The following is a 12,459-nucleotide window of genomic DNA, read 5'->3' as shown; positions in this document are numbered from 1 at the left end:
TGATTAAAGAAGAATGCAGTGAGAGTTAAAAAGAGGGTGGGAAATATGACAGGAAGGAGTAATTAGGGTTTTGAATTGATTGTGAGAGGGAAATGATATGGAGTTGGTTGTGGAGAAGAAAGGGAATAATAGGGTGGAGATTAAGGCCAATGCAATGCCATTCATCTTCTTCTGCTTCGTGGTGTGGGCAGAGACAGAAGCAGAAAGTGAACAGCCAGAGCTTGAAGCGTACCGTCTCTAGATGTCCGTCTGATTTGATTGCCCTCTCCTTTTTCCTCTGGACAGCCCAACGCCGCCGCCACCACTTGCTTCCCCTGGATCACATCGTCACTGTGCTCCGTCGCCTCACTCACCGCTACAACACCGTCTCAGCCATTCTCTCTGAGCTGGACAGCATCGGATGCGCCTCTCTCAGAAACCCTAAATCTCAGTTGGTGTTGTTGAGGGTTTACTGGCGTGCAGGCATGTACGACATGGTTGTTGAAGCGTATGAGCAGATGCAAGGCGCCTACGGTTTTGTCCCCGACACCTTCGCTCGGAATTTGCTCATGGATGTTCTCTTCAGGACTGGGCACTCCCATGTAGCTCTCTCTCTCTCTCTCTTCGACCACACCCATCCCCCTAATTTCTTCACCTTCAACATTGCACTCTTTCATCTCTCCAACTTCAACTTGAAGAAGATGCACACCCACAACACTCTCCCTTACTTCTCTCCTATTCTCAGACTTATGCTCCGCGCCGGCTATTTTCCCTCCCCTCTCTCATTTCGGATGCTTCTCAATTCTTTCTGTAACATTAATGCACTACCGCAGGTTTATCAGCTCCTGGCACTCATCACTGTTCTTGGCATCAATTTCTCTGTCAATATTTGGACCATTCTCATCCATAGCTACTGTAAATTAGGCCACCTTCATCTTGTTACCAACCTCTTCCACAATATGATTCAAACCGGTTGTTCTCCTAATGTTGTAACATATACCACCTTATTTAAGGCTTTTATTCAATCAAACATGCTAACCCATGCTTTCCGTTTGTATAATGCCATGTTATCTACAGGCCAAATTCCGGATTTAGTTTTATCTAATGTATTAATTGATTGCCTTTCAAAGGCTGGAAGATGCCGTGATGCAATCCGAGTTTTTCTTAGTTTGTCCACCCGAAACATAAAACCTGATTCTTATACCTTTACTTCATTGTTATCTGCAATTTGTCGTTCCAGAATGTTTTATCTGTTACCCAAACTAGTTGTAGTCTCCAGACATATCGATACTGATTTAGTGTTCTGCAATGCTCTTTTAAGCTCTCTCACTAAGGCCGACGTTCCTTCTATTGCCATTGAATTCTATGACTACATGATTGATGTAGGTTTTGTGCCAGATAAATATACTTTTGCTGGATTGCTAAGCGCACTCTGTGCTGCGGGAAGAGTTGACGAAGCTGTTAATGTATACCATGTTGTTGTTATGAGTTCTCATGATATTGATGCTCACATACATACAGTAATAACAGGCGCGCTTATAAAGGTCGGAAAGTATCACAAGGCTGTCAATGTTACCAGATTAGCAGTAATGAATAGATATCCACTCGACAGTGTGGCATACTCAGTTGGCCTCTGTGCACTACTTAGAGATGGGAGAACTCAAGAGGCTTGCACATTGTATTACCGGATGAAGGGGAATGGTCTGAAACCTAGTGTTCATACCTATAATATGATGTTTTTCACTTTTTGTAAAGAAAGAGATTTCCTGATGATGAAACAGATACTACATGAGATGATTGAGTCAGGGATACAGTTGACTGACAGAAATTTCTTCAACTTATGTAAATATGGATGTAGATCGGATATATATCTTTCTGTTTCAAAATTGTTGGCTGAAATGAGAGATCTGACTTTGTTATCAGCCAAGGCATCACATGAATTAAACTTTGTTTGGCATGATGTTGGAGTACAAGCAAAGCATAAACATCAGGCTGAAGTTAATACAGAGTGGAACCCAATTCTATATTCATCCAGTTCTGAAGATCTGTCAGATGTAGCTGCTTCAGTTGGTTGAACACTCATGCTCACCACGTAGCCTACTTCTGCTTGACGGGTTCATTAAATTTCTATGCTATGAAATTCATTCTATCATACCCTGGTAATAGTTACTAATCTTATACCTTTTCTTTGTATTTTGTGTTGGGAGGGAGGGGGGATGGGTGTTATAATGTTCCAGCTATTAGTAGAGCACTTGTATCTTCTTGGAACTTATCGCAAACAGTGACAGATTTCAATAATATATTTGATTGGAACGCTACAGATTTGAATATTGCACTGTATACTTAATAATATCTTTTATAGCTAACTTCAAATTTTGTAATTTTGTTTCGCATCCCTGACTAGTAATCTTCTATGGTTATTTTGTCAACTAGGTTACACTTAAGAGAAGGAAGGTCCTTATTCCAGGCAAGTTTACCTGCCTTAGTGAGCATGGCCAACATGAAATCAATTGTTTCTCGCAGATAATTTGCACAAAAGAAATACTACTGGAAAGTAGTTGTATTGTTTATGGACCCAACGTTTTCCATGTGTGTTGTCTTGATATAAGCTGGAATGAGATAGTGAGAAAAAGGCCGGGGAAAGGTATAATTTTTCTAAATACATTATACATTGAGTTTTTTAATGGAAGCTTTCGTTATTATTTTCAATATCTGTGGAAACAAAGTGCACTGGCTGTATTTTTTATGCTTGCACTATCTTTTGTTACATAGTTGCAAGCTGTCACACTGTTCATATATGATCTTGCAAGGGATACCTTCAATATTACCGTATTCGTTGACATTTGTCTCTTTTTCAGGTACAGTCGGAATTTATTCGTGATGAATAAATTAGCGATTTCCTTTATTATCTTGGAAAAGGGACACGTATTATCGGAAAAAAGGAGAACACAAAGCTAGAAATTCTTGTTTCTGGCAAAAACTGAATGCTTTAGGAGAGATCCATCTTTTTTACTAGAATGGCGCCCACTTTAGGTCCTGCGCCATTTTTAAAAATGTGATGACACAAAAAGAAGGAGACGTTACATCAAATCTTGGACATGAAATATATAATGAAGATAATTGTCATGTGTTTATCACATGTTATTCTTTGAGTGAAATCGCATTTGTGAAGTAGTAGGAATGCGAGAATATAGTTTGATATCGTTGGACAGTGACCATATACCAAAAACAGGAATTTGACTAATCTTCGTTTTTATTTTAGTTTATTATGCACTCTTTTATGTTGTGTTTCACCGATTCTTTTCTATTTTATTATATTTTACTATTTTACTATTTTTTATTATTTTAATAGCAATCCCTTCTGTTTTAAAGCATTATCTGACTGGGGTGGTTGATAACTAGAAATTTCACAAACCAACCCGAAAATTTTAATTAATTTGAATTTAATTTTTCTTAAATTAGGGTATTTATGATTTTGGTTAAGATATGTTTATTTATATTTTAGATTTGTTCAAAATTTTGATAAAGGTTGTTAAAGTTTATTTTATGATAGAATATATTAATGTAATTGTAAAACTTTAGTAATACACAGCTAATATTTAAAATGTGTGTTTTATATAATATATTTTAATATAAATTTTATGGATAAAATATAATATAATGCTACGGAAAATTTTATTTATCAAGTCAAAAAATTATTTTATTAAAATATAAATGTTTGAAAAACTATTAATTTTAAGAGTATATTACATTAAGATGGTTGAATGGATTTCGAATATAATCTAAATTCATCCTAAAATATATAGTCTACTTTTCTTTAAGACTGACTTAGTAGAATAAGTTGACCTCTACAAATAAGATACAAGCAAATTTAAAAATAATTTTAACAAAGAATAAACTTTAAATATAACAATTCTTTTATTTTCTTATCATATTATTATAATAGTTTAAATATAAAAAATTGACTTAAAAAATTAACATTTAATATTGAAAAAAGAAAAAAACAAGAACGGATAGAAAAGGATGGGGGATATGCAGAACATAAAAGGAACAGTAAGACAAAATAGAGAAAACAAACCCCGATAGAAATCCATGTATTTCTCACTAAAACTGAGTGATGTAATTGAGATCCATTCTTCTTGCCTAGAACATGAAATATCAACCTCCATAGGATGCTGCATGGAAGTTCTACTATAATTTGAGACAGAAAAACCCTTTATCTCATTCTTGAGGTCAAAACTTTGGATGCAGGACTAGCGATTTTCAAGTGCTCAACGGCATCAACTCCCAAAGTGTTGGGAACATTTTCGATTTGGATATTGTTCACACTTGACATGAGCTTGTGTATGTGACAGTATGTTAGCTTTAAAATTGTATTTAAAAAATGTCAATATCTTTTTTATTTCAATAGATTTCTTATAATGATTATAAAGTTATTAAAAAACAGTAATACGTGTATACTAAATTGCAAAGATATATGTAACACTCATGAGACAAACACGAATGTAGGACACGGGGACACATATCTATATATTATATAATTATGAATTATATAAATTGATAATAAAAATTTACATGCACAAATATGTTCTAGATTATTTTTTGAAGAAGAAAAATGTTTTTCATAACTGGTTCAAAATGATTTGTTTCTTATTTTTATAATTATAATAAAAATTTATACAATAAATTTGAATTTTTAGAAAATTAATGTATTTTTCCTTTTTAAAATTGTATTAGAACCGTACTAGAATTGTCAGAAATCCAACAAATACTTTTTAAATTGGACACTTCACGGATACGTGTCCCACAAGTGTCATACGAGTGTTGGTGTCCGATATGAGTATCCGATATCGACATGCTATTTAAGAGAAGTGTCTAAGCTTAGAATGAATGTAACGTGGGATATATATTATGCATGTAAAATGTAAAGTATTTTTTCTGACATAAAAAATATTTTGCCAAAACTTTCTTCTTTTATGGAATCCTAAACTGAAACGAAAAGAGAGACTGGACCCTATTTACAAAATGATTAATACAAATTCTCTCCATGTTGAAAAAGGGCAAAAAAATGGGACAAAATCTGAAAGTCAATCCGAAGCAAGGTTGGGGAAGTAAAGAATGAGTAGCTAGCTAGATAGCTGATGGTTGGCACTTGCCAGGGAATACATATGACCGTTAGGTTGGTTACACCTAAAACTCATGCATGCCCTTAGGATTATTATAGTATTGTTTTATATGTAGTCCATGAAATGAGTTGAGAGAGGAAAGAAGAATGAAAGTGAATTGAAGAGTTTTGTTAAATTAATATGAATTTAGAGAGTGAGTCTCCAACATCATCACCTCCTACACCTCCCTCTCCACTTCCCATTAGTTTTGGACCAGGCAACAGGACATACTCCTTCTCAGTATCTTCCACTCCATCGCCACCTTTCTCTCTTGCTCCTTCATCCCACCCATCTCATGACAATCTTCCTCTTCTGCCCAAGACATTATTAGCCACTACTAATGTTCCTTATGTCTTTTCATTGGATCACCAAGAATTCAAATCCAAGACTACATGCCTCAAGGACTTGTAAGTCTCCCCTTCTCTTAATTTTATATGCATTCATAACAAACAATCTTCATTTCAAAACATTGATTTTGTATTCTCTTCGGTTAAATATTGAGTTGAATCATCATGTTGTACTGAGAGTGGGGATGCTAAGCAATGCAAATTATTATTGGTGAGTATGAATCATGATAGTTTAGGATAATGTGCTTCCTTTTGTTCAAGACTAGCACAAGTAATACACATGGCAAATTATCTCTCTTGGACTGGTAGGTATTCAAACAGGTAGTTCTTTGTCATCTGCTAGTCAAAAGCAATTAGCTAGGTGTTTTCCCGCCATTCTTGATGGATGTAAGGCTGAAGATGACACTGATCATTTTTTTTTCTCCCCTGGATAAGAACAGGTTGGAATGGTTTATACAAAGATGTTGCAGTTGCCGTGACAAACCTCATTGAATCTCCCAAATGACACAGAACAGCTCAAGGAATAATAAAAAGCAGTATTCACCAGAATTTGTTCCTAGTCAGCACATGGTTATTATTTAGTCAGCACATGGTTATTAAATGACACAGAATTTGTTCCTACTCATTGAATCTCCCAAATGACACAGAATTTGTTCCTAGTCACCAGAATTTGTTCCTAGACACCATCTAACATGTCTGCCGAATCACCTTTACCATCGTTACTTTCCGTTTTGTTTTTGGAAAAATTTCATACGAATTCAGATACAATTGAACAATTAACAGATCAGTTGTTCTAGAGATATTATAAGTTGTCCCTCCCTTCTCCCAACTGTTTTGACGTTACTCGGTTCTCGTGTTGCTATAAAAAGCTCGTTTTCTCCCAACAGCTATATTTTCACGAAAGGGACATTTTACTAGGTACACATCTAAAATGACACAGTAAAAGGGACATTTTACTAGGTACACATCTAAAATGACACAGTAACTTCACGTATATTTCAATAAGAGAGTAAATTTAATTTTGCACAATTAAATATAAAAAGAAGTAATATATTTTTGAAATATTTATTGTATAAGCAATTTTGTATTTGATCCTAGCATAAAATTTATTCTGCAGTAACGTGGATACACACATCACCCACTACCCACCACCCATGCTCAAAGCTTGTTTATTCTAACCGCGCTTGCTGATCACCTATTCTCCACAAACAGCGCACATAAAGTCAAAAGAAGATTTCGCAAAAAATTTGGTTTAAGGATCGGTCAAATATTACAATATGCAATTAGACTTTATCATGGAAGGAGACCAATTCCATCATATGTCTGGGTTTGGTAATAAGAAAACTCAATGAACGACGATTTTGATTATCACCCCAACAAATAGTTTTGAATCAACCAGCCATTTTATGCTCTTCACACAAACTACTTTCTAAATTATATGTTTGCACAATTGTAATGCATTTATACAAGCCTGCCCTATATTTCTAATTAACCTGTCAACCTAACTGGACAAACCAGTTTCTTTTTTCAAGTTCAGTTTTACAGAATTAGAAACAATTTGGTAACCTAAAATATTATTAAAAGTTAGGTTCAGTTTTTGTGAACCACGTATCTAGAGCAACAGTGTTCGGTTCAGGGTTTCAAGCAAAATCATCCTTGCCTAGTCCTAATCACTGCTGATTTTGCTGTCTCTGTTGAGAGAAATTGGGGTGATTCTGTTGTGTGTTTTGAAGTGTCACCATTCCAGATTGAAGATTCTGAGCATTCGATGCCATGCTACCAAATGCTTGTGAGCCATGTTGCTGCTGCTGCTGCTGTATGGGCATCATACCACCGGGATTGCCACCTCCCATGTTAAACACTGCAAGTTAAACCTCACAGTGACGATTTAAGTAAAAACTCGCACACAAATAGATGGAATAAATGACACACCAGGTTCCACAACTAAACAATGAAAAAAATAAGGATATAGGATAAAGTTCATACTCTGATCACTCAACATTTGAGAAGTATGACTTCGCTGAGGGTTGTTTCCAGATAGTCCGAACTGAGGAAATAATAAATGTGGAGCAAAGTTTGAATATGTTATCCTCATGACTTGAAGTCAACCAAAAGCAAGTGGAGACAACTATTCATTCTATGCAGATGATGAAAAATCAGTAAATGCATATACAATTTATTTTATTCAAGAAAGCTGCCAACTGAAAGTGAGTCACAAGGAAATGATAGGGTATAAAGAGAAGCAGAAGTAGTTAGAATATTAATGAATTTTAGTTAATTGAGATTTAGTTATATATAAATAAAGGAAGAAGGATAGAAGAGAGGGAAATATGCGCATTTGTAATTTGAGCATTAGGTCTTTTTAAAAGGAGAAATTCTTTAATAACAGGAAAGAGTACTCTCTTATTTCTTGTTCCTTTCATCCTGCTTAATAAAGATATTTCTTTTCTTTCTTACTTTAATTCTTGGTTCCTGACAATTGGTCTAACTTGCCAGATATTGGTTCCGGACAGTTATAAGGGCATTAGGAGAAGGAAAAGTTAGATAAGATGGTTAGAATATTTCTGAGTTAGTGAGTTAGTTGAGGTGTAGCCAGGTATAAATAGGGGAAGAAAGTTATGAAAGAGGGAAACATGTTCATTTGTAAATTGAGCCTTAGCTCTTTGTGAAGGAGAAATCCTTTCTTTTTCTTTTCACTTCAATTATTGGTTCCTAACAGAGACTAGCCGATCTTATGTAAAATGAAAATCATGATAAAAAATTCCAAAATGCTAAAAGACAATAAAAGCTGCTAAAATAAATTTCATAATTTCGCAAATCAGAACAGCCCCTAAAAGTCACCAATCAGTTTCTATCATAGTTGCAATGATGTACTGATAGACATGAATCATCATGAAGTATAACATCAATGGATTGAGTCAAACAAAACACCGACTAAATTTTACGACAACTAAATAATAGAGTTCCAAACATCCCAGAACACCATAATTTATTGACTTCTTTTCTTGTTTCATTCTAAAAACTAATATACCCCAAATGCCGAAGGCTCTTTACAATGCAAAAGTATGGGGGAGGGTTATTGTAAACATGACCCACAAGACAACAAGGCACAATTTTACAGTAGCACCAATTGCCCTCTTCTTGTTTCATTCTAATCGGACAAAATTTACTTCAATAAAACCATCGAGACATATTGGGAATATCCAATAGGCAAAGAATAACAGACAAACCTGCATCCGAGGAAGAAGAGACTGCGAAGGTAATGTGCCAGAAATGTTTTGAATCTGAGATTATAAAGAAAAAGTCGTCATAGAAGTAATTGTTGAAGTAAGGCTCATTATCAGTAGGGGGAGCACAAAGAAAAATAGCAACAGTGAATCACCAAAGATCCAGAAAAGTAATATTTTCAAAATAGCAAGACAAGAAATCACTTCTCAAAAAACATAAATCATGTCCAGAAACACATTATTATATTTGATCCCAAAAGAGCTTTTTACTATGTTTAGAAAGCTCGACTTCAATTAAATTAAGGAATGACTCTCACCAACACTTTCAAGCTAAGGTTTCTAGCAGAATAGAAATGCTATTTTCTGTGGCTTTTCCAGGCCAAAGAATCTACACCATCAACAAAATTCTTGCTCACATCCCATTTTCCCCGCCCAAGAAGCCAACAAAAATCCCTGTGCCCAAGGGAAGCTCTAGCTCTACACAAATTACCCATAACATATTGTAAATTGTAATACAGAAATACAATAAGGTTATCTGTTTAACACAAAACAAACCATTTCATTTATACACATTTTTTTTATAAAAAAGAGTCATTTTAAAAAGAGAACAGAAGTGAGGATTTCATCAAAAACGCATCCCTTATTCGTCATTTCAGCATCTCTCTCATCCATCCTCTCTTTCGTTTTCTTTTCATCACACTGTCCCATTTTTTGTAGATCCTATTCTTTGAGTTCTGGTGGTGTCTTAGAACCTTTTACCCATATTGCTTTTCTCTCCAGAAATTAAGTTATGGTGAATTATGGGTATAAGGATAGTGAAATGGGGAAGGAGGAGAGTTCTCACATCGTCAGGGTTGCCCATTTTGACTCTCTAAGGTTTACCCACAACTCGTAACTTGAAGAATAGGCTATTAGCATGTGTTAGCTTTGGTAGGATTATCCCTTGAGAGCTTTGAGCACCCGTTTTTTGGATTTTATGGTTGATGAACAAAGCTTCAAACAAATTTCTAAATATTTGGATATTTCTGTTGGTGTTCGGATGTGTTAATTTCTACCTCGCACAACACTGTTGGAATTGTTGGGAAGCATTTTGGTTCACTCTCAGTGATGAGTGGTTTAACAGTCAACATGGCCCACTTTAATATTTTTAGAAGTTATGGTTTAAATTATATTGTTGTATTCTAAGACTGGTTATGAAATAAAATTGGGAATAAATATACAAAAGAAATGAGATTCTATTAGGATCTATGTTAGAATCTTTATGTCACTAGCGGATGATAATAACCCAGGCTTGTATGATTCCGGAAGGAGAGGGCTATCCATTACAGGGAGCCACAACAAGGGAGATACCACCCTTGGAGGAGGGAGATATCATCAAGATGTAGCAGCCCCTGGTGATACTGAGACATGGATATATTTTAGCAGCTCCTGGTGCCCAGTCACGGCTTATTAGTTCGAGTCATGACATAACAATATATTGGTCAAACCACAGTCATATATAGAAGATATGCTTTGTTGTATAATAAATAACTAAATTTTGAAACAGTTAATAATGCTTAAGTGTTAAAGCATTTGAAAAGCCATACCTACTCTATACTGGCAGCAATGTACAATTCAAATAATCATATTGCATAATTACCATACCATTTGAGTATTAGGTGTTGTTTGAGCAGCACTGAATAGCGCACTGTTAGCAGGACCAGAAAACTGGCTTAATCGTGTCATTTGATTTCCTTGATTGAGTTGGTTTTGACCAATGCCATGCTGAACGTGTCCTGAAGACAGCTGCCTACCCGGAAATTGCTGATGCCCAAGTGGTTGAGAAAATTGCATCTGATGTCCATGCAACTGATGGCAACCAAAAAAAAAAAGAAAGATACAAAAAAAATAACACTAATTTAAATTTTTACTTGGCCAATGAGTCCATGAGTGTATAATGTGTATTCATGGTGGTTAGACTACCCAAACAGTATGTACTCGAGCTTTTCTTATTTTTCTTTTATACTGACCACTCAAAATTTGCTAGTGTCCTGAAGCAAGCAAGCAAGCACACAGATAGATAGAAAACAGGGAACAATTTACTAGCCAAAGGACTGATTCCAGGTTAAACTGGTCTAGGTTTCAAAACTACGGTTTTCTCTATAAATAGGACAAAATTTGATACCAAAAGCAGCTCTTTAACACATGGAAAACTGAGAAGCTAGAGCACAAATAATTTTAGAACCATATGTATAATGTACTCGAACCAATGTTTAAGGTTAAATGAACGATGTATTCAGTCAGCGCAAAATTCACAGCTTGAAAATTTACCTGCCCCAGTCCTTGCATTGCAGATTGCCTGAGCTGTTGCTGCTGAGCAAGCATTTGCTGCTGCTGTTGTTGAGGTAACTGCATCAGTTTCTGGCGTTGCTGCTGTTGCTGCTGCACTTGGGGCTGCTGTTGTGGGGTTTGCTGCTGAGGGGATGGTGTATTCATGATATTTGTAGAAGACCTAGGTGAATTGGCATATGGGATGGGTGAAGGTGTTGTATTGTCAAAAGAAGTGGTGGCGGTTGGGGCGGAAGGAGAGGCTGCTGATCTTCCCAAAAGTTGTGATGCTGAGGTCTGTAACATGGGATTCTGGGGCATACTGTTGGATGAGAGAGGGGTATTCTTGATGTACATAGCTGGAAGTAGTAGTAAAAAAAGTGAGTTAGAGGGAGGAGAGAAAGAGAGTGATCATAAGGAATAGCATATAAAGCCTTAACTGTTAGTAACAGAAGATGCATCGTGAGAAGGAGGGTCATTGAGTCCTGGAAGTGCATCTGCCAAATGGATGGGAGGTGCGGTAGTGATCTGCCTCTGGTCAGGTGGAATGCGTAATCCCTCACCAGCATTGACAGCAGCGCGGAGCAGATTTTCCTGTTCTTGGATTTTGGCAGCCTGACCCTTGTCGAGAGTGGGAGCAATGGGGCCCTGACGAGTTCCGAAACAATAGGCTTTGCGTGTGTCGGCCAAGACCTTTTCAGCGCCTTCGCAGGCTGCGGCGATCATGTCGAGTCTGGCCTTCAGCTTCTCAATCTGAGTGGGAATTGGGAGGTTTTGGTTTTGCATACCAACCAGCAATTGCTCTCTCTTCGAGTTCTCCTCCGCCTCCATTTCGGGGAGTAGTTTGGAGGAAAGCATGACCGGGAGTATGGTCGCATTCTCCGCATTCACGTTCTTCGGATGAACCACGAAGGCCTTCGAAACCTTCTTCATGTCGTCCACGATGTTGAAAAGCTCCAGGTTCACCATCGAATACTGACCTAGAATGTCCTGCCATTTCGGCGTGGTGTTCGTGCGACCATAGGCCTCGAAATCTTCCAGAATACGAGAGATGGCTTTGAACAGGCTGATGGCGCGGGTCTTCACCTGCTTCAGATTCAGCTGCTGCTGCACTGCCTGGTTCAGCCGATCTTCACCTTCTCCGCCTGCTGCCGCCGCCGCCGCCACCGCTGCTCCTCCTGTGCCCTCCATTCCGATCGCCCCAGACCGTCTTCTCTTGCACTACTCTTCCCTCTCTCTCTCTCTCTCTTCAATTATTTATATGTTGTATTTAAATTTATATTACTTTTTTAACCTCAATCGTTATTTTTAATCAAAATCCATTTTATTTTTTTATCAAATATATTGATAAAGATAAAAAAAAAAAATAAGCTTAAAATGATGGAGATTTTTAGAAACAAAATACTTACAGTGGTGTGTGGAAGAAAAAAAGTG

At 36.6% G+C, this 12,459-nt stretch overlaps 2 protein-coding genes and 1 long non-coding RNA gene across 4 annotated transcripts; 2 read left to right on the top strand and 1 right to left on the bottom strand.

Moving 5' to 3' along the window:
• The first annotated feature begins 5 nt into the window (after nucleotides 1-5).
• Nucleotides 6-3,248, top strand: LOC137836102 (Pentatricopeptide repeat (PPR) superfamily protein). The gene is made up of 3 exons (XM_068644944.2): nucleotides 6-2,138; nucleotides 2,413-2,623; nucleotides 2,838-3,248. Exon 1 carries the CDS (start codon nucleotides 93-95, stop codon nucleotides 2,052-2,054), a length of 1,962 nt encoding a protein of 653 aa, XP_068501045.2. The 5' UTR covers nucleotides 6-92; the 3' UTR covers nucleotides 2,055-2,138; nucleotides 2,413-2,623; nucleotides 2,838-3,248.
• Nucleotides 3,249-5,198: 1,950 nt separating this feature from the next.
• Nucleotides 5,199-6,371, top strand: LOC150027667 (uncharacterized). Its single transcript, XR_016521063.1, has 2 exons — nucleotides 5,199-5,551; nucleotides 5,932-6,371. It is a non-coding gene; the product is annotated as an uncharacterized LOC150027667 (long non-coding RNA).
• Nucleotides 6,372-6,875: 504 nt separating this feature from the next.
• On the bottom strand, nucleotides 6,876-12,423 carry MED8 (mediator subunit 8). 2 transcript variants are annotated; one of them, XM_068644940.2, is made up of 6 exons: nucleotides 11,466-12,423; nucleotides 11,029-11,384; nucleotides 10,363-10,566; nucleotides 8,722-8,775; nucleotides 7,478-7,538; nucleotides 6,876-7,352 (listed from the first exon to the last, which is right to left on the bottom strand). In XM_068644940.2, the coding sequence occupies exons 1-6, from the start codon at nucleotides 12,214-12,216 to the stop codon at nucleotides 7,162-7,164; spliced, it is 1,617 nt and encodes a 538-aa protein (XP_068501041.1). In that variant the 5' UTR covers nucleotides 12,217-12,423; the 3' UTR covers nucleotides 6,876-7,161. The 2 variants fall into 2 exon arrangements, with proteins under 2 accessions (XP_068501041.1, XP_068501042.1); XM_068644941.2 differs by lacking the exon at nucleotides 8,722-8,775 and having other exon boundaries at nucleotides 11,466-12,390.
• Between the last annotated feature and the right edge of the window lie 36 nt (nucleotides 12,424-12,459).

The sequence above is a fragment of the Phaseolus vulgaris genome, chromosome 5, assembly GCF_051622355.1.
Source record: "Phaseolus vulgaris cultivar YP4 chromosome 5, ASM5162235v1, whole genome shotgun sequence".
Lineage (NCBI taxonomy): Eukaryota > Viridiplantae > Streptophyta > Magnoliopsida > Fabales > Fabaceae > Phaseolus > Phaseolus vulgaris.
The sequence above is the reverse complement of the archived record's forward strand: the minus strand, read 5'-3'. Positions and strand labels throughout refer to the sequence as shown.